This window comes from Protopterus annectens, chromosome 4.part0, assembly GCF_019279795.1.
Source record: "Protopterus annectens isolate FY-2018-M chromosome 4.part0, PAN1.0, whole genome shotgun sequence".
Lineage (NCBI taxonomy): Eukaryota > Metazoa > Chordata > Ceratodontiformes > Protopteridae > Protopterus > Protopterus annectens.
The window spans coordinates 1090020665-1090040240 of record NC_056733.1 but is presented as its reverse complement, the minus strand read 5'-3'; the positions used below and the strand labels follow the sequence as shown (position 1 = coordinate 1090040240).

At 37.7% G+C, this 19576-nt stretch overlaps 1 protein-coding gene across 1 annotated transcript in view; it reads right to left on the bottom strand.

The window, feature by feature from the left end:
- Positions 1-19576, bottom strand: part of LOC122800403 — a 104330-nt gene that overhangs the window by 27922 nt on the left and 56832 nt on the right. The window contains exons 3-4 of the mRNA XM_044069851.1: positions 2317-3624; positions 1320-2071 (exon numbers count right to left, since the gene is read on the bottom strand). Of these exons, the coding sequence (XP_043925786.1) occupies positions 1320-2071; positions 2317-3624 (2060 nt within the window). The remainder of the gene's footprint in view (positions 1-1319; positions 2072-2316; positions 3625-19576) is intronic.

Below are 19576 nucleotides of genomic sequence, written 5' to 3'. Positions count from 1 at the left end.
CGACATTCAAGAATTACAGATGTAGGGCCTCCTCTAATGTCAGATGTAATCTGGTCAATAGCAATGAAAGAAAAAGAGTGGTCTTTGTTGATTTCTATGTGTTTAGCTAGTGCGTTATCAATTTTACTTTTCTTTATAGCATATAAGTGTTCCTGGATTCTATTTTTAAATTTTCGGTCAGTTTTTCCGATGTAGAATGCAGGACAAATATTACACTGTGCTAAATAAATGATACTTTTAGAGTTACAGTCGAGTCTGTGGTGTATCAAATATTTTTTGTTGTTAATCACAAATGTGTTTGTTGATTTTACACTATGACACTGGTTACAAGTCCCACATGGGAAACAGCCTAGAGTCCTATGTCTGAATGCTGTTTCCTTGGTTTCTAGTAAGTTTTTCAGGTTAACTCCTTTCTTGTAAATAATAGTAAATGAATACCCTAACCGGTTCAATAGGGAACTGTCTCTGCCTAATAGTTGCCAGTTTTTGTACAATATAAACTCAATATGTTTACTATCATTGTTGAAGACGGTGATGAAACTCGGTCTAGATGTACTTGAAAGTGTGACTGAAGTTGAAAATGAAGTTGATAAGTTAGTGACCAGTACATCAGCTTCACTGACAATACTGGTCTGCAAAGGATCAATTGGTTCACATCTTGAATGGTCACTAGTAGTTTCCTTGACGTGAAGAATAGGTTTGTAAAAACCTTTACTTCGTTTATTTGTGACCTCTGAAACTAGATCGAAGACAAGTTTGTCAGGGTACCCCCTATTCTTAAACATGTATAGTAAGTTGTCACACTCTTTGGTAAAGTCAGCTTCAAGTGAACATAGTCTAGCTGCACGTACTAGTTGTCCCTTGATTATAGAGCGTTTCTGTTTAAAGGGGTGTGCACTCGAGAAATGGAGAAATGAGTTGCAGTAAGTTGGTTTCCTGTAGATGTTAGAATAGAAACCAGTTCTATTCAGTAGTTTAGACAGTCTCACATCAAGATATTCGATGTTAGTTGAATCAAATTTAAAAGTAAATTTGAAAAAGGTAGTCGTATTGTTGAGGTATTCAATAAATGAAGTAGCCTCACCTAAACTACCTTTAAAAATAATGAATATGTCGTCAAGGAATCTTGTATAATACTTTACAAGACTCTTTTTGTCAGGGATGTTAAAAATGAATCTTTTCTCCCAAAAAGCGACAACGATGTTTGCTAGACTGGCTCCACAAGGGGAGCCCATTGCTACCCCTTGTTTTTGTAAATAAATTTGGTTGTTGAACATAAAGTAGTTATTAGTTAAAATGATGTCGATCAGTTCACTTACTAGATCAATCTCATTTTCTAATGCTTCCATCTCTTTGAGTATCAAGGATGTCCATTCAACCACTTCCAAGTGTGGAATAGAGGTGTAGAGGTCTACAACATCTATTGTTAAAAAGTTGTCACTAGGTTCTAAAATGACCTCGTTTAAGTCGGTCAGTAATGACCAAGAGTCTTTACAGACTCGTGGAATTGATTTTAGAAATTTCTGCAAAATCAAGTCCACTACTTTGGCACAAGGGTAGGTCAGAGAACCTCTACCATCAATCAATGGTCTCATAGGTGGGTTAGACAAGTTTTTATGAATTTTAGGGATTCCGAACATAATAGGTAGTCTAGGAAATGTAATATTGATATAATTGAAAGTGTCAATGTTAATCCTTCCTTCTATGAACAGGTCCCTAAAGTAACTTTTGACCCTTGACAATGCAATATTATATTCATTTATTGAAGCTATTTCATAAGCAGCACTGTCAAGTACTGTCTCCATCCTGTTGTTGTAATCACTATAGTCCATAATGACAAGTCCCCCTCCTTTGTCCGGCTTTATACATCTTATAGATTGAGATCTTAAAAACTCTAAAGCTTGAAGTTGTTCATGGCTTGTATTATTAGTGCTTTTTATCTCATTACGCAAAAAAGGAATGTGTCTAATGTCTAGTTCACACATGTTTTCAAAATTCTTTAATAAAGGGTGTAATGGCGGATTAAAGACACTAGCAATTTTGAGCATAGTGTTATGGGTGTTGTTGTTCCCTAGTAAGAAAGTAAGATTAAGTTTCCTGACGAAACATTTTAATTCGATAATAGTCCGCGCCAAATTCATGTTTTTGTTCGGTACAAATGTACTGCCCTTAGCTAACAGGTCTATCAACATAGGGTCAATAGGTATAGAAGAAAAGTTGTAAATGTTAAAGTCATTTTTAAAGTTTTTTAGTATAACTGGTTTGGGGTCACATGATGTTGGTGAATCTTCGATTAACGTTTCTTCCTGTTCCAACCTTTGTTCCTCTGGTTCCGAGGTGTTTTGAAGTTGGATTTGTTCATAGTTTGTCCATCTAGGTGAAAACCCTGCTCATTACCCACTCGGTCTGTTGGTCTCTCAGCCTGTTGTTGATGTTGACCTTTAGAGTTTTCTCTATTATTAGCCTGTAGTCTTTCACTGCGTCTCACAGGTTCTGTGGGTGGACACAAGTCAGAGTCATCACCTAAATTACAGTCATGAGAGTTGTTGTTGAAACGATTAGCCTCAGTGTTATTGGATGTCAATGTCTCATTATTCCAGACTTGAGATGTTTTAGGTCTAGGATAAGCTGAGCCATTAGAGTAAGCCAAACGGTCACGGTTAAGTTTCCTTATTTTATTCACTTTGAGTTTTTCTATCATTTGGTCAATACTCGAAAACACCCTATCGTAGTCATACTTGTATCTAGTAAAGTTAATGTCTGCTTTAACATCAATATCGAGGCTGTTAACTTCTACTAATAGTTCATCAATTTGAACTGTATAATGTTTAATCATAAGTTCCATAAGGGTAAAACCAGAATTATCAAACAAGTTCATCAATTCTTTATGGAACATTGAATCTGGTACCAAACCAGTTGGAAACTGGTAGTTTCTCAGCCCTTTTGGTACAAGTCTTTCCTTTAAGCATTGTTTAAAATAAACTACTTCTAGTTGAAGTTTTTTTATTTTGACTAATTTAAAGTCAAGAGTCTTTAATTTTTCTGAAATTGTAGGTCTACTTACAGATTCAAGTGGGGTGTCACCGATCAGTTGCTCCTGGTTTAATTGGAAGCCTGATGTCAGGTTGTCAAAATTGTTGACCCATTCGGTAAAGTTAGAAACATTCACAAACCCTGTGTTGTTACTAGTGGTTGAATTCGTAATATTTACGCCCAAATCATGTTGGTTTCCACTTCTTTGGATCTGGCCTGGTGGAATACTGTTAGTGGAAACAATGTCTCCGTTCGTTTTACTAGGTAGATCATCAGGGTTAGTTGTACCAAGTTCTTGAGCATTTCCACTTCTCGAAATCTGACCAGGCGGTATACTGTTCATACAGTTTGATACGTCGTTCCCATTCCTGAGTTGGTTCTCCTCTCTAGAAACAGGGTAATTCGAAGATCCACTTAACTGGAGTGCACTTAAAGTAGTTGGTATACTTTTGCTGTTATTCTCAATGGCATCCAAACGGTTGACAATGTTGTCTAACCTTTGAGTAAGCGTGTTGAAAAAAGACACTATATTCGCTTGTTCCGTTGGTGTATTAGAGCGAAATAAGTTCGGGCTAGGAGGGCTAGTAGGCACTTCAGTAGTCATGTCAAACAGTTAAACGGTAAACCAAACAATCCAACACTTGAAAACAAACTAAACTCGAAAAGACGATGAAACCAAAAGTGCCTTGCCACAACCACTGTTCTTGTTGTTAAATTTGATAAGTTAAGTTAATAACTACGATGTGTCACAATAACGTTCAGAAAGTTTATTACAACAGACAACGTTTTCGTCACTATGTTATAGTAACTTCCTCAAAAAACAGTTTACAAGTTCCAAATTCAGGTAGTTTAAAAAGTGCCTCCAAAAGTGGTTCATCCTATCACATTATAATGACCTTGAATGAAATTAATTGCCATAGAAACTAATAGTACCTAGTTAACTCTAATATGCTCACTAGTAGTAAGTTGATGAAATAAACTAGTGTGCATGTACTATCTATATAGTGTGTTAGTGAACAAACATTTAGAGTGTCTACTAGTTATTTAAAATTTTAACATTCTAACAAGTGTGTGTATATATAAATAAAACATATATATATACAAAAATAAAAAATAAAAATTTTTGATGTGTATGTAAATACATATGTATCAAGTAAATGTATAAAATAAAGAAGTGTGTATAAAAAATATATAAAAAAATGTGTGTAAAAACATGTATTAAGAATCTAGAAGTTGATGTTCTATAATACAAGATGGATATTTATACAGTCTCAAAATTTACAAAATCTTCTCCACTTCAAAATGCAAGAAATGTTACAGTTTTCATTTATACCAGGAGAACTAAACGCATTAAGCGTCCTATTTTGTCTGGTGGGACTGTTTGGGTGACTCTGTTTTTGAAGCAGCTTTTGAATTTCTTGTGCTGCTGTATCCCTCTGACAGGGTGGAACATTGGAGATTTGCCTTTGTGGTCTTGGATAAAAATTGAAGGGGATATGGTAACCTCTGGTAATTATCGTCTGGTAATTATCATCTGTACCTAGGAATCTGATGTTATTAGGGTTGTCCTGAGAAATAATCTCTGGAACCTTGATTATGCGGGCCCCCTCTGCCATGGGAGGGACATCTTCCTGATGAGTTTCCCCTCTGCCACATGGGGAAAACTTGCCACATGCATCCCAAAAAGGCCATTGGGACTTTCTGAACCACATCTTTCCACCCCTCTGATTCATGTAATAAGGTCGTTGAGGAGTAGAAAAATGCATGCCCACAGCAGAAAGGGTATTTCTGTCCTTCTCACACCTGGCTAATGTGTCTCTGACTTTTGGGCCAAACAACAAGGAAGCATCAACCGGAGCGTTGACAAAGGAAAACTTGAAAGGGTCCATGAAGTCACATAAGCACACCTAGGCATAATGGCAATGCCTGTATCTGCTGCCCTGGCCGTCCCTTCGGCTGTGTTTGCAATAAGTCGCATGGATGAGTTTGATATTGATTCTAGGGTCACAAGTTGGGAGGCAACCTTATCATGTACCTCATCAGACTCTGCCCCCCCAAGGTCCCTGACAGCTCACTGATCAGGTCTCTTTGAAGATGGGTGAAATGTGCAAAGAAATTCAGTGACCGTATAGCAAAGGTTGTTGAAGCATAAACCTGCTTCTCGAATCTGTCCTTCGTCTGAGACTCTCGGTTTGGAGGATGGACAGCAGGACTCTCCTCTGTGAGTTCCTTCTTTGTGGCAGCCATTCCCACCATAGCAGCTACTGCTAAACTTTTAGACAAACTGGATTGATCTTCTGGTGCAGACAGAATTTTGTCTAGTCTCTGTGGAATTGGCTCTGTAGTGTCAGGGGCCTTCCAAGCCCACTGCATGATGAGTTTGACCAATTCATCAGCAGGTGGGGGTCACCTAAAAAGTAGAAGGTCAGGCATAAAAAAACCTGCAACAAGACAGATTCCTCAGAGGAAGGGTTGGTTGGCTTCCAATCACCCCTCTGTTTCAAGATTTCCAGGTTATCTTCAACGGAGACATCTTCAGGGGTTGATCATGGGGACCCTTCCCTTTCATCATAGTCTATATCCTCAGTGAGAGATTCTTCCAGAGAATCTAATTGCTTCCTCTTGCAAGATCTCTTATGGGTTGGCTCCTTAGGGGGGAAGGTCTGAGGAGGACTCTGAAGAGAGGGTACCCTGCAGTAGGGTATCTTGCTGCTCTTGTGCCTGCTGCCCTGATGCAGCAGATTGTGACAGCTGTGAGCCAGAGGATACATTGATATGACACTCCAATGGGGATTATGCCAACTGCGAACCTGCTGAGGTGAGAGCTCTCTCCATAATCTAAAAGGTGGCCTGCCTGAAGAGGGATGGGAGCCTAGAACCAAGAAAGACAACCTCAGAACCGGGATCACACCCCACTCCGATGAGCCTACCTCCAGAGAAGGAGCCTTGAGAGGACCTGGAACTGTCAAAGCACCCAGAACCGTAAATGGTGCCATGTAAAAAACTGGTACTGAACTAGGGATCCTGGAGCCAGCAGCCAAGTCATGGTCCCATGGGTGGGTTGGCTCCGACTGAGCCAAGAACCACAGAGTAAGTTCTGGAACCAAGATAAGGTCCACCATCAGTACCGAAGTAGTTGGCACCAGCAGCGACATTGAAGTCAAGGGCTCCAAGACCTGCAGAGAGTTTGAAGGAGGAAGTTAAGTTGGAGTCCTTGGAGAGTACACCTCAGCTCCAGATGGGAGGGAGGTCCTAGACAGGGCAGGAAGACCTCTGGCTGCCAAGAGCTGTTCCACTAACCTAACTACATCAAGCTCCAAAAGGCTCCTGGTGGAACAAATAGATATCCCCAAGGGTGATTCTGGACATTCAATAAAGGGACTCAACTGCTGACTAAAAAAGGGGTCAACAGATGGGGAGTACCTAGTCCTGGGTAAGGATTTGATCTTCAGCACTGCGGTCAGCTGACCAATAGTTTGTGCTGGAAGGAAAGTGACTGGTATTACTGGAGAAACTATTGTTGGTGATGAGAGTGTCATAGGTACTGATGAAGGGGTCAGTACTGAGGTAAGTTTTGTAGGCTCCATAATAGTTGTCGGCACCGTGGGGGAAGTTATAGGCTTTGGCACTGAAATGGTTGTTGATGTTGATTTTGAATGTTTAGGCTTCGGTTCCGAGGAAGAAACCTGGTCTTTAGAGGATTGCGAGTCAAGAGATTTTGGAGATTCCGGAACAGAGTGACTCCTCCTTTTTGCTTCTTTCTTGGGATAGTCTGACATCTCCACCTCAGGTACAGCCTCACTAAAAGGGCATTTTAACTGCCTCTTGAGGATCAATTTGATACGACACTCTACAAGGCTCCAAACACTGAAACCCTTGCAGAGTTTACATGGCAGTTGGACTTCTAAATGTGGTACCCACAAACAATACAGGCAAGAAAGATGCGTGTCCGAGTTGGGCATATTTCTGCCACATTCCTCACAGTGCTTAAATCCAATTGTACCCTTATGCTTCTCTGCCATTTTCAATTAGAAGTAAAAAGTATGTACAGCAAAAAGGAAAAAAAAAACTTTTACACACACGCACACACCTATCTATGTATATATAGGTCTACTTTTTCTTATTGAAAGCTCATGATTTTGAAAAGAAAAAGTGCAAACCCATTTACATGAAAGTGTGCACACACACACACACACACACACACACACACACACACACACACACACACACACACACACACACACACACACACACACACACACACACATATATCAACTCTGAAATTCACATACTTAGCAAAAAAGGAATATTCTGAAAAATGGCAAACTTGTACTTGGTGTATGTAAGTCCTGTTTTTTCACCACTCACTCTGCACATTTTGGGACTCAGCAGTGCAAGTGGGAACTGTATACTATTACAGTCATGTTCAGCAAACATCAAAGCAAATACCAGTGACATTATAAAGGAGGGAACCCTGAATGAACTTAACGCAATTGAAATAGATCATGTCTGACAGCCATGGATACTGAAGGTTCTTAACTAGCTGCAGCAGTACTGAAAGCCTTGTTCAACAACTTTCCACATGCACAGAATTCCTACAGCTTGGAAAAAGATAACAACAGGCAATGCAGACTTACTATAACAGTGCTGACATTCATGGTTTGATTACAGAAGGAAAGGACTGCTAGACATATCTAATGCTGCAACAATATTTCTGAAGAAAGAAAAAACTTATAGCAGAGAGTTCATACCAATTACATGTGGAATGTTATTTGGCTGAATGATAAACTAATTTGAACAAAATGATTCATCAGTTATAACATGCAGTAACTGATTACTGGACCACTGTATAAAATTTGCATACATTTCCATGAGGTTGTGGATATTATATAATGTAACATGGTATAAAAAGATTTGGGGTATGGGAGACTTAACCCTCCACTTCATCCAGGGCCAGAAAGTTATTTTTTATGTTAGACATATCTCATTGGTATGGTCCACTGAACAAGTTGGACTTGATTTAATGTACTACTTTAGTAATCTGCATATATTCTAGTATCAGAATCTTTTCCTATGTGTTTTTTTCCATCATGCCTGCCAGCCAATGATCTCCCATCAGCCCACCTCAATCATTCTATCACCATGACTATTTCTTCATGACACTAAGAGCAAAGTTAGGTGCTTTTAAGCTTTTCTGAACTTGGATTGCATTGAATTACTAATCATGTCTTAAAATTTGTCAAATTACTTGAAGATTATATATATTTATATAACTTTAAACCAATTCATGGAGATATCCAAATGACCTATTTAAAACGTGTTTCACCATTGGTTTTGAAAATAATGTGAACAGCTGTCATCATTTAAATGTTATTTAAAGCTTGTAAGTATGATTTTAAATTGTTTTGAAGAAGTCTGTTTGACTTGAGTGCCTTTAGGATGAAAGTGTTAAATGTTCAAAATAAATGTACTTGGTGGGTATTATTCTATTGTCTCTAAAGTGTGTTTGTATCCCTTGGTGTTCATCTGCTCTTTACAAAGTTGTGTTTTGGTTGTTTGATTTTGGTTATTTTGCTATTGTCCATATTTTCTTGGATTCAGTTGGTGGAGCATACTTGGACTCATAATGGATCTCAATGAGATAGCAGACTCGCACAAACTGTTGCCTGAACTTATGGTTGACAAAGAGGGTATGTCATTTCACAGATCTAGCTAAACTATTCACAAACAAATGGTATGGCAGGGGACAATCATATCCATTTGGCGAAGTTATGTTCCTTACAAACACACCAGTTGGCAGTGGATTATAGTGGCTGGATGGGTATAGATATGATGAACAACTCTTTCAAGAATAAATTTGGATGGGGCAGTGGTGCAGCGGTAGCATTGTCATCTCACAGCAAGAGGTTCTCTGGTTTAGTTCTCAGCTGGAGTGCCTTCTGTGCGGAGTCTGCATGTCCTCCCTGCATTCATGTGGCTTTACTCCAGTTTCCTCCCACTTTACAAAGACATGCATCTGGAGCATTTCTCCTCAGGGGTCCACTGAAAATTGTCTTCATTCCAAATCGGACTTTCCCAGTTAACAAATGTTAAACAAATAAATAAGTAAGTAAATAAATAATAAATAAAATCTGCAAAGGAATGCAAGTACATCAGGTAATGCTGAATACATTAATTTAAAATCAGACTCTTGGTTCTCAAAGCATTTCACATTCACTAATGGAGGTAGTTATAATTTTAGTGGCCAATTATCAGGTCTGTTAAATACAATTGAAAAGTAACTTTCCAAATATTGAAGTTTGTGATTAAAAAGTGCATTCCTCATGTATTGCCTGAAGGTGAAATGAGTTCCTAAAGGTTTATCTTGTTGGACATTCCCATATCACATTGAGACAGGCTTTGATTTTTGCTGAGAGCTAGTGAATATGTTTGACCACCATGGGTTTGAACTAAAGAGATTTATTGATAAAAAGAATGCTATAAAATGGAATAACAATGACAGAAATAAACTTAACTTTAAAAATAACCAATGACTCTGTTATAATTAATTATAATACTGTTTTAATAAAGTGGAGCAGCAATTAAAACAGGAAACAGAAAGTTTGTGAGGGATGCTAAAGATTAATACCTACAATTCACAAAGCTATTCAGCAGCCTTCCTCTAAATTAATAGTTGCTAGTTGCTGCACAGTGCTCAAAACCATAACCATTAGCAGCTTATCCTAGAATTATGAACAACAAGAATAATAACCATAAAACACCCCATATTGCATCTCAATATACTAATTCTATGAGTAATGAATCTTGAGAATAACTTTGATTTACATATGCAAGATAATGATGAGGTTCCTTGTATTAATAATCATTTAGACCCCCCTCCTAGCAGGTTGGAGAGGCTGGCCAGTCAGTTGGAAGAACAGATAGGGCAATATATATACATCCCAGGTTGTATCAATATACTAATGCTACAAGTAACTAATTTCTCGAGAATATTTTTTATTTGTATACTCAAGATAATAAAATGTCCAGGCATGTGACCCCTATAGAAGACCAAAATGCCATTTCTTTCACTGGTCTATTAAACTTAAAAAGTTGATTTAGCACTTTCATCTCTCAACTGAAGACTTCATCAGAATAAAAAAAATTCAAATGACAAGATTTAAATACTCTCAAAAACAGAAAAAAATAGGTGAACAATAAACCAGTTAAAGAGTTCAATCACACAGTTAGTGTTAGTTAAAGAAACAGTACAATAAAAATAATATGGGAACACACTCTGAGATGAAAGAGCTAAATCAACTTTTTGAGTTTAATAAACCAGTGAAAGAAAGAGCATTTTGGTCTTTTATAGGGGCCGCCTGCCTGCCCATTTTGTTTTTTGGTTCTTGTGCATCTTTTTGCCTGAACTTCTACAGTTTTGTTTTGATTATACTCAAGATAATTATGAAGTTCCTTGCATTAATAAATCTTTAGAATCCCTTTCCAAGGAGGTTGAAGAGGTTGGCCAGTTAGGGGCAAGAACAGTTAGGGCAACAGATGAACAGCAACGTTATGAACAATGTAAATCAGAGAGAAAGGAGGAGACAATTAAGAGGCAGAGGGCAGAGTAGCACGTGAAGGGGAAGGAGAAATTAGTAGTCCCAGACCCCAAACCAATTATGTCATGTTACAGAGGTATAGGTTTGAGCCACAATGGCTATAATATTTTAATTATAGTGAAATAACTTACTTTGGAACACATCTCTCTCTTTGAAAAGGGCATGACATTGATATGAGTGAAAAATAATTATGTCTCTGATGCTTTAATAGAATTACAACTATTTACAAGGAAACTAAATCTGACCTATTTAAACAGAGATAAAAATAAAGAGCAGTGTACAACAGATACAAATTTTAATTGAAAAAGTTCTTTTAATCCAGTTTTGAAACCTTTTATTCAAACTTTTGAAAGTGCTTGTGCAAGATATTCACACTGAATTTTCATTTAAGAGAAAAAGAGAAGTTTTTACAATCTTATTAAAGATGAGAGGAACATTTTAAGAAAGTCAACTACAATAAGGGTCATGAAATACGACAATGGGTTTCAGCTTTGTGGATATGGATTCAATTAACTATAGCAGTGAAATATTTAATCAATTATAGAATAATAATGGCAAATATGGACAGGTTTCTCGTAATGAAATCAATGTCACATACAATAAAATGGATTTATACTTACAAATGTGTCTTTGTCAATAGCTAATTAGTCTTGGATTATTTTTTTATATATACAGCCAAACCCTAGGTACCTACCTACTATCTCTGTAATACCTACATTTCACAAAGATATTCAGCATCCTTCCTTTAAATTAATAGTTCCTAGTTGCAGTACTCAAAAACATAGCCATTAGCAATATTTATAGACAGAATGTTGAAATCGTTCTTGCCAGAGTACCCCCACATACCTAAATATTTGTGAGACTTTATTAGTAAAGTGGGGTAACATCTTTGGGATATTAACCTTAGCTTTTTGGGAATTGACTTATCTGATCAATTCTTATGTATGCCACACAGGAAAGTCCTTGCACTATTTAATGAAGAATTAGTTCAATGTGCTTTTTAATCAACAATTGAAGCCAGGATAATTATGGATTTTATGGAAATAATCCTTTGGAATTACTTCATTTATTTTATGGAAGAGTTTTATAGACAGTTGAAAGGGGTAGGTATGGGAGCCGTGTATGCCCATGTGCCCCCACCACCCCCATTTTTACCAATCTGGTTATGTGGAGCTAAGAGAAAAAAATGAATATTTGAGGGAAAATATACTAATTGTAACTTGTGCATGTGAGTTTTGGATGAAGTTTGTATTTTTTCTTTTCTTTTTGAAAGGACACTGATGCTGCAGTTAATGATCTCACAGGCTGTATTTACAGTACTACTGTTTTCTTTTAAGACTTATTCACCAGCATACTCTAGATAGTATTAACTTCTTAGATGTCATAATTTTTAAACTTACTTTTGGCTCTTTATTTAGTGTCAAGAAAAAAGAGAAAAAAGGCACTCCAACAATCACCAGCATTCCGGGAAGTCCAATTTATTGTAATTCAAGATGGAAAAATAAAATGAAAGCAGCGACCAACCAGATAGTTAAAAAAAACACATAAATGCTCTACAAGATCTACGTTTTCATCCAGTTAGACTTCATCAGATGTGTTAACAACTAAAACAGTAAATCCATCCTTTAATATAGCCCTTCCCGACCATCATCAACCAATAAAAAACAACATTCAATTAACCTATTACAGGGTTCTCACTTCTTCCTACATTTTAATGTTTTTTATCTTATTTTTAACTTAAGATAAAGATAATAAAAGATACGTATTATAAAAAATGTAAATGCATATATTCTAATTAAAACAAGTATTAAAAAACATATTCACAAGTTGTAGTCCTTCTACCTTATTTAAAATTATTAAGAAAACAATGGCGCCATCTAGTGTTCTATTTAAAAAATGCAACCTTAAAATAAGAATTGGTTTTAAAGACCATAGAAACAAAAACTTGAATCAGTAAATATGGGTAAAACACAACAATAATGCCAAGTTTGAAGATAATATGTGCAATACTATCTAATTGTTCACAATCTAGCTGCCCTTAACTTTAAAACTAGGGCAAGTGAAATAGCATCTTGAGTCCAGGGAGCTTATTGGCTTCCAAAAGAAGTTGCCAATAAACTTCCCTATACTCTGTTCTAGTTTCCCATACTCCACCTCTTGAATCTGGAGGGATCTCTTCTATTACAAAAAATTAAAACTTAGCCTCTGAGCAGGTAAGAGTATGTTTATATAGGGCATTCCTTGATTTATTTTTGTTTGTATATCATGTACATGTTCCTGCATCCTTCTTCTTAATTTCCTTTCTGTCTTGCCCACATAGAAGGCTGTACATTTTGTACATAGGGCAATGTATACCACTCCACATGAATCACAGGTACCCTATGCCCTACCCTCAATATATCTATTTCTGGACTCCAGTACAATAGCTTCTTTATCAGTAATTTATTTACATTGTGGGCTAACACCACAGCTATATGTCCATACCTTGCTTCTGTTGTTGTTTTTAACCATATGATGCTCTAAAAGGTCCTTACTATTAGCCCCCCTTCTAAAAATAATTTTAAAAGATGTATCAAAATCCTGCCTAGGTTTGACACACTTGCAAGCTTTTCCCATTCCAGTTCCAGTATATTCCTAACCATCCAAGAATCACCATTAAACTCTGTGATAAATGCATGTTTGTACCCCATATCTCTTTCATCCTCAAGTTCCAGGGATCCTGTTCATCTTTGGTTATCAAGAGGTGAAACGCCCACACCAAGGATAGGAGCAATTCTTTCCCTTCTACCTTCCAAAATGTCACCTTGTATTTTTTTCTATTAACTTAACTGGATATCCCCTTTCCAAGAACATTTTTTTTTCAGAGCGTCACATTCACTCAGGAAATCCTTCTGGTGGGAAGTCAACCGACTAATTTGTACATATTGTCCTTTAATAATACGTATCTTTTAGTGATAGGGGTGTGCACTTGTGAAACGAAGTAAGGCATTTGAATAAGTATTTTTTTCTAAACACTTTAGACCTAAAACCCAAAAGAAAAGGAATCCCAGCACTACAACCATGACTGGTGGAGGGGGAAGAGATGGGGAGATACTGAGACCAACAATAGTTTGCCCACCTGGGATTACTAGAGAAGGTTATAAATTAACATACATGGGCTATAACATTTTTAATTACAGTAATATGGAAGTAAATGAAGCACACTTTAGTTTGTTCTCTAAAGGATTTAATTTCATCCCCAGAAAAAAGTGTGATATTAGCAAGTTAGTTATAGATTTAAAACTATTCCTAAGAAAAAAATGACCTTGAAATAATATATGGTAGTAATAGCAAGGTTAGGCACAATGAACAATTAAAAAGAATAAGTACAGTTAACCCACCAGTGCATTTCCAATTAAGACATTTTGAAGTTCTAGAAGAAAATGAACTAAGAAAGGGGGTCCTGAATAATAAATTTGGTTCAAATTTAATAAATAATGAAAGAAGAATCTTGGATGAGATAAGGAAAAATAAGTTTGTTAGGGTAATGAAACCCGACAAGGGTGGAGGGACTGTTGTTATGGACACAGTTAACTATGAGCCCAAGATGATGGAATTTCTAGTTGATAGCAGTAAGTATACCAGAGTTTTGAAGAATGAAATTAATATTGCATACAGACACATATATGCAACTTTAAAAGATTTATTGTTGGATGGCCTTATTGAGTTAGACATGTTTGCATTTTTGCATAATGACAGGCCTAGGGTCCCATTGATCTTTGGAATTCCCAAAGTACATAACCCTTTGGATCCCCCCTTGAGACCTATAGTATCTACTGAAGGATCAGTAACAACCCCTTTAGCTTGATTTTTGGATGTGAAACTGAAAAGAATTCCTACAGAAGATGGTAATGTTCTGAAAGGTTCAAGGCTCCAGAGAGCACCCCCTGCAATACCAGGCTACAACTCTTACCACACTTTTCGGCCACCAAACCAAGACTGAAACACTAAAGGTGAAGGAGTGTCCATATTCACCAAGGATATTTACACCTCCAGGCTCGTTGCCCAACACAATGCATCTAAAATTCTCCAGGTGCAACTAACACTAGGTAAGACTGCAATCCAAATTGTAGCTTGCTACAGATCCTCCAGCATGCCCCAAGATTCTCACTACACCTTTATAAACATACTGGAAAATATTAAGATACAACCAAACACCCTAATACTGGGTGATTTCAACTACCCTGTCATTAACTGGGAAAACTACTCGGGCACCAGCACCTTTTCCCAACGGTTCTTGGAATTCATGAAAGCCAACGTCCTGGATCAACTAATCCACTGTCCCACCAGGGGCTCCAATATCCTAGACCTGGTCATTACCAACATGGGAGATAGATGCTCCACACCAGTGGTCACCCCCTCATTGGTCAGGTCTGACCATAAGCAAATCGCCCTTGATATCCACATCCTACCCCCACCCCCCCAGTAAGGAAACCTCCGTAAAAAACTTCTCCAAAGCCAACATCATGCTACTCAAGTCAGAAGTGAAAAACTTCATGGTGCCCATGCATACGGGATCTGAAAGTTCGACTGCTGAATCCTACACTAAGGCACTGTATGAGCACATCCACTCCTGCATGAATCGTGCCATCCCAAATAGAACCAAGATGTTCTCCTCCAAAAAAGGAAGCCAATCTGGCAGCCCCCTGCCATAAACAAACTATACAACAGAAGGGAGAAACTGTTGCAGAAAAGAGGAAAATCCCAGGATGCAAAATACTCCCTTACCAGCCTCAGTAAGAAGTGGAGATCCCTCATAAAATCCTCAAAAGCTAGTTACAAAAATAAAATTGCCAAAGATTCCAAAGACAACCACAAGGCATTCTATAGTTATGTCAAGAATCTAGATGGCAATGCTCAGATCTGCTCTGAGCTACAACAGAATGGCATTAAATATACTGATCCCAAGGATATTGCCAATATCCTGGCAGATGAATTTAGTGTCAACTTCACCCCCCTCTCACCCCCTAAAGGCCCCATCTCAATACCAAAAGATTGCCAAATTCCAATAATCATGGCTACACAGGTAGAAACCACACTTTCCAAAGCTAAGAATACAGCATCCATGGGACCAGATGACATCCTGGGCTGTGTACTGCATGAACTACAAAATGAACTGGCACCTCACATAAGTGTCATGTTTAATCAAAGCCTCACCTCAGGCTTCATGCCCAATGAGTGGCGCACAGCTACAGTTATCCCACTCCACAAGGGGGGGATCCACCTTGGATCTCAAGAACTACCGTCCCATCAGTCTGACGAGCCTGATCTGCAAGGGCATGGAACGCATTATCATGAAACATATAACCAAAGACACTGGCAACCTTCAAACACTGGACCCCACCCAGTTTGGGTTTGTGAAGGGCTGATCTTGTCTCCTGAACCTGATTGACTTCTTCAAATCAGTTTCCAGAGCTGTGGACAAGGGTAAGGTGGTCCGCACAGCCTATATGGACCTCGTCAAGGCGTTTGACACCATCCCCCACTCTGGAATCATAGATAAACTTACTAAGCACGGCATAAATCCCTATGTCACTCGATGGGTTGCCAGCTGGTTTACTGATAGAACCCAGACTGTAAAAGTAGCTGACTCCAAATCCAGCTCCAGACAAGTGACAAGTGGAGTACCTCAGGGTTCAGTCCTGGGACCGCTCTTGTTTGGCATCTACTTCTCTTAAGTACAGGCCAACACTAAGGGACTCTGGCTAACAAAGTTCGCAGATAACTGCAAACTGGAAGCCATTATTGAATCCCCAAATTATGTGGATATTCTACAAAAGGGCCTTACAAAAACAGATGCTTGGTGCCAGAGCCATGGGATCAAGCTTAATGCCAAGAAATGTACAGTTATCCCTTTTGGGAAAAAAACAGGTAGCCATGAATTACCACATAGGTGGCAGTACAATAAACAATGAAAGTGTGATGAGAGACTTAGGGACACAGGTGGACAGTGGTCTCACCTACGATAACCACATCGCCACAACAGTCAGGAAATCCTTCTATGTGGCACACTTCATCACTAAGGGCTTTTCATCCAGAAAAAAAGGAGGTCATTGTGCCACTGTACTCATCCCTCATTAGACCCATTATAGAGTTTAATGCCCCATTTGGTATGTACCTCACAAGACATCTGCAACAGCTGGAAAGGCTGTAGAAATACCTCACTAAAAGAATCACAGGCCTAAAGCAGATTCCATATGCTGACTGTCTAAAAAAACTCCAGCTATTCTCTGTGGCATATCATCTACTCATAGGCAATCTCTGCTTAACATACAAGGCCATGTCAAACCCTGAGATGTTGGACATGCTCCACTTAAAGAAATCCCAATCCCTCAGAGCCACATGCTCCAGGGATCTAAACCTTGTCATAACAATGAACAAAACATGCTGAAGGGATAGGTTCCTGACCCAGAGACTCCCCATACTCTGGAATAGACTGCCCATACATGTCAAGCAGAGCGCCTCCTTGGCTCTCTTCAAAAGGAACCTTGATGATTGGATGGGAGATAGGAAATTCACCCCGGGGATCATGTCAGTTGGCCTGCTAGACAGGGGTCCAGGGAAGTAAATATTGTGGAAAGAAATATCCAGGGAATTGTTATGGCTAGGCTTGTATAGGCCCTAGGGCCAATAGCATAGTACTAACCTATGAACCTATGAAACTATGAAAGACTCTTGGGACTTTTTAAGGTGTATTAGACCAGAGGTTTGTCAAGAACAGGTTATATTTATAACTATTGATATTATAGATTTGTTTGGGTGTATTTCACATAAAAAAGGTTTAACTTTGTTTGAGGAAGCTTTAAATTGGTTTCGTAACCTTACACACAATGAGTTTTGTGTTTGCCTAGAGCTTATTTGTATGGTTTTGAAGAATAATTTTGTGTTCTTCAAAGTTTTTTCCAACAAACCAGTGGTATAGCTATGGGGGCAAGATGTTTCCCATTGTTCACCAATATTATTTTGATGGTTTGGGAAAACTTGCTTATAATGAATTCACAATACAAAGATTGTTGGTTACTGATCAAAAGGTTTTTGGATGACATTATTATTTTCTGGGTTGAGACAGAGGAGAAAGTTCAAGAATTTTAGATTATATATCTGCTGCTACTAGTTTCCTACGGTTTCCCTGTCGAATTGATCATGTAAAGATAAACTATTTAGTTGTTACTTTATATAAAATGAAGGGGGTTTTAGGTCTAAAGTGTTCAGAAAAAAATACTTATTCAAATGTCTTACTTCATTTCACTAGTCCACACCCCTATCACTAGAAGACAGGTATTATTAAAGGACAATATGTAAAAATTAGTCGGATGACTTCCCACCAGCAGGATTTCCTAAGTGAATGTGACACCCTGAAAAAATGTTCTTGGAAAGGGGATATCCAGTTGGGTTAATGAAAAAAATACAAGGTGAAGTTTTGGAAGGTATAAGGGAAAGATATGCTCCTATCCTTGGTGTGGGGCTTCACCTCTTGATAATCAAAGATGAATAGGATCCCTGGAACTTGAGGATGAAAGAGATATGGGATATGAACATGCATTTATCACAGAGTTTAATGGTGATTCTTGGATGGTTAGGAATATACTGGAACTGGAATGGGAAAAGTTTGCAAGTTTTTCAGACCTAGGCAGGATTTTTGATACATCTTTTAAAATTATTTTTAGAAGGGGGGCTAATAGTAAGGATCTTTTAGAGGATCATAAGGTTAAAAACAACAACAGAGGCAAGGTAGGTACATATAGCTGTGGTGCTTGCCCACAATGTAAATAAATTACTGATAAAGAGGCTATTGTACTGGAGTCCAGAAATAGATATATTGAGGGTAGGGCATACAGTACCTATGATTCATGTGGAGTGATATACATTGTCCAATGTACAAAATGTACAGCCTTCTATGTGGGCAAGACAGAAAGGAAATTAAGAAGAAGGATGCAGGAACATGTACATGATATACAAACAAAAATAAATCAAGGAATGCCCTATATAAACATACCCTTACCTGCTCAGAGGCTAAGTTTTATTTTTTTGTAATAGAAGAGATCCCTCCAGATTCAAGAGGTGGATTATGGGAAACTAGAACAGAGTATAGGGAAGTTTATTGGCAACTTCTTTTGGAAGCCAATAAGCCCCCTGGACTCTAGATGCTATTTCACTTGCCCCAGTTCTAAAATTAAGGACAGCTAGATTGTGAACAATTAGATGGTATTGCACATATTATCTTCAAACGTGGCATTATTGTTGTGATTTACCCATATTTACTGATTCAAGTTTTTGTTTCTATGGTCTTTAAAACCAATTCTTATTTTAAGGTTGTATTTTTTAAATAGAACCCTAGATGGAGCCATTGTTTTCTTAATAATAATTTTAAATAAGGTAGAAGGACACAAATTGTGAATATGTTTTTTAAAAATACTTGTTTTAATTAGAATATATGCGTTTACATTTTTTATAATATGCATCTTTTATTATTTGTATCTTAAGTTAAAAATAGGACAAAAAAATCATTAAAGTGTAGGAAGAAGTGAGAACCCTGCAATAGGTTCATTGAATGTTGTTTGCTAATGGTTGTTGGTCTGGAAGGGCTATATTAAAGGAAGGGTTTACTGTTTTAATTGTTAACAAATCTGATGAAGCCTAACTGGATAAAAACACAGATCTTGTAGAACGTTTATGTGTTTTATTAACTGTCTGGTCGGTTGCTGCTTTTATTTTATTTTTCCGCCTTGAATTTCAATAAATTGGACTTCCCAGAGTGTTGGTGATTGTTGGAGTGCCTTTTTCTCTTGTTTCTTGGTCTTAAAACTGCACTTTATTCCATTTGTTTGCGTTTTTTATTTAGTGTATTTAGGAAGCAAACTTTTTGAATGGATATTTATTTTCCTTACAATAGTTGATATCCTATG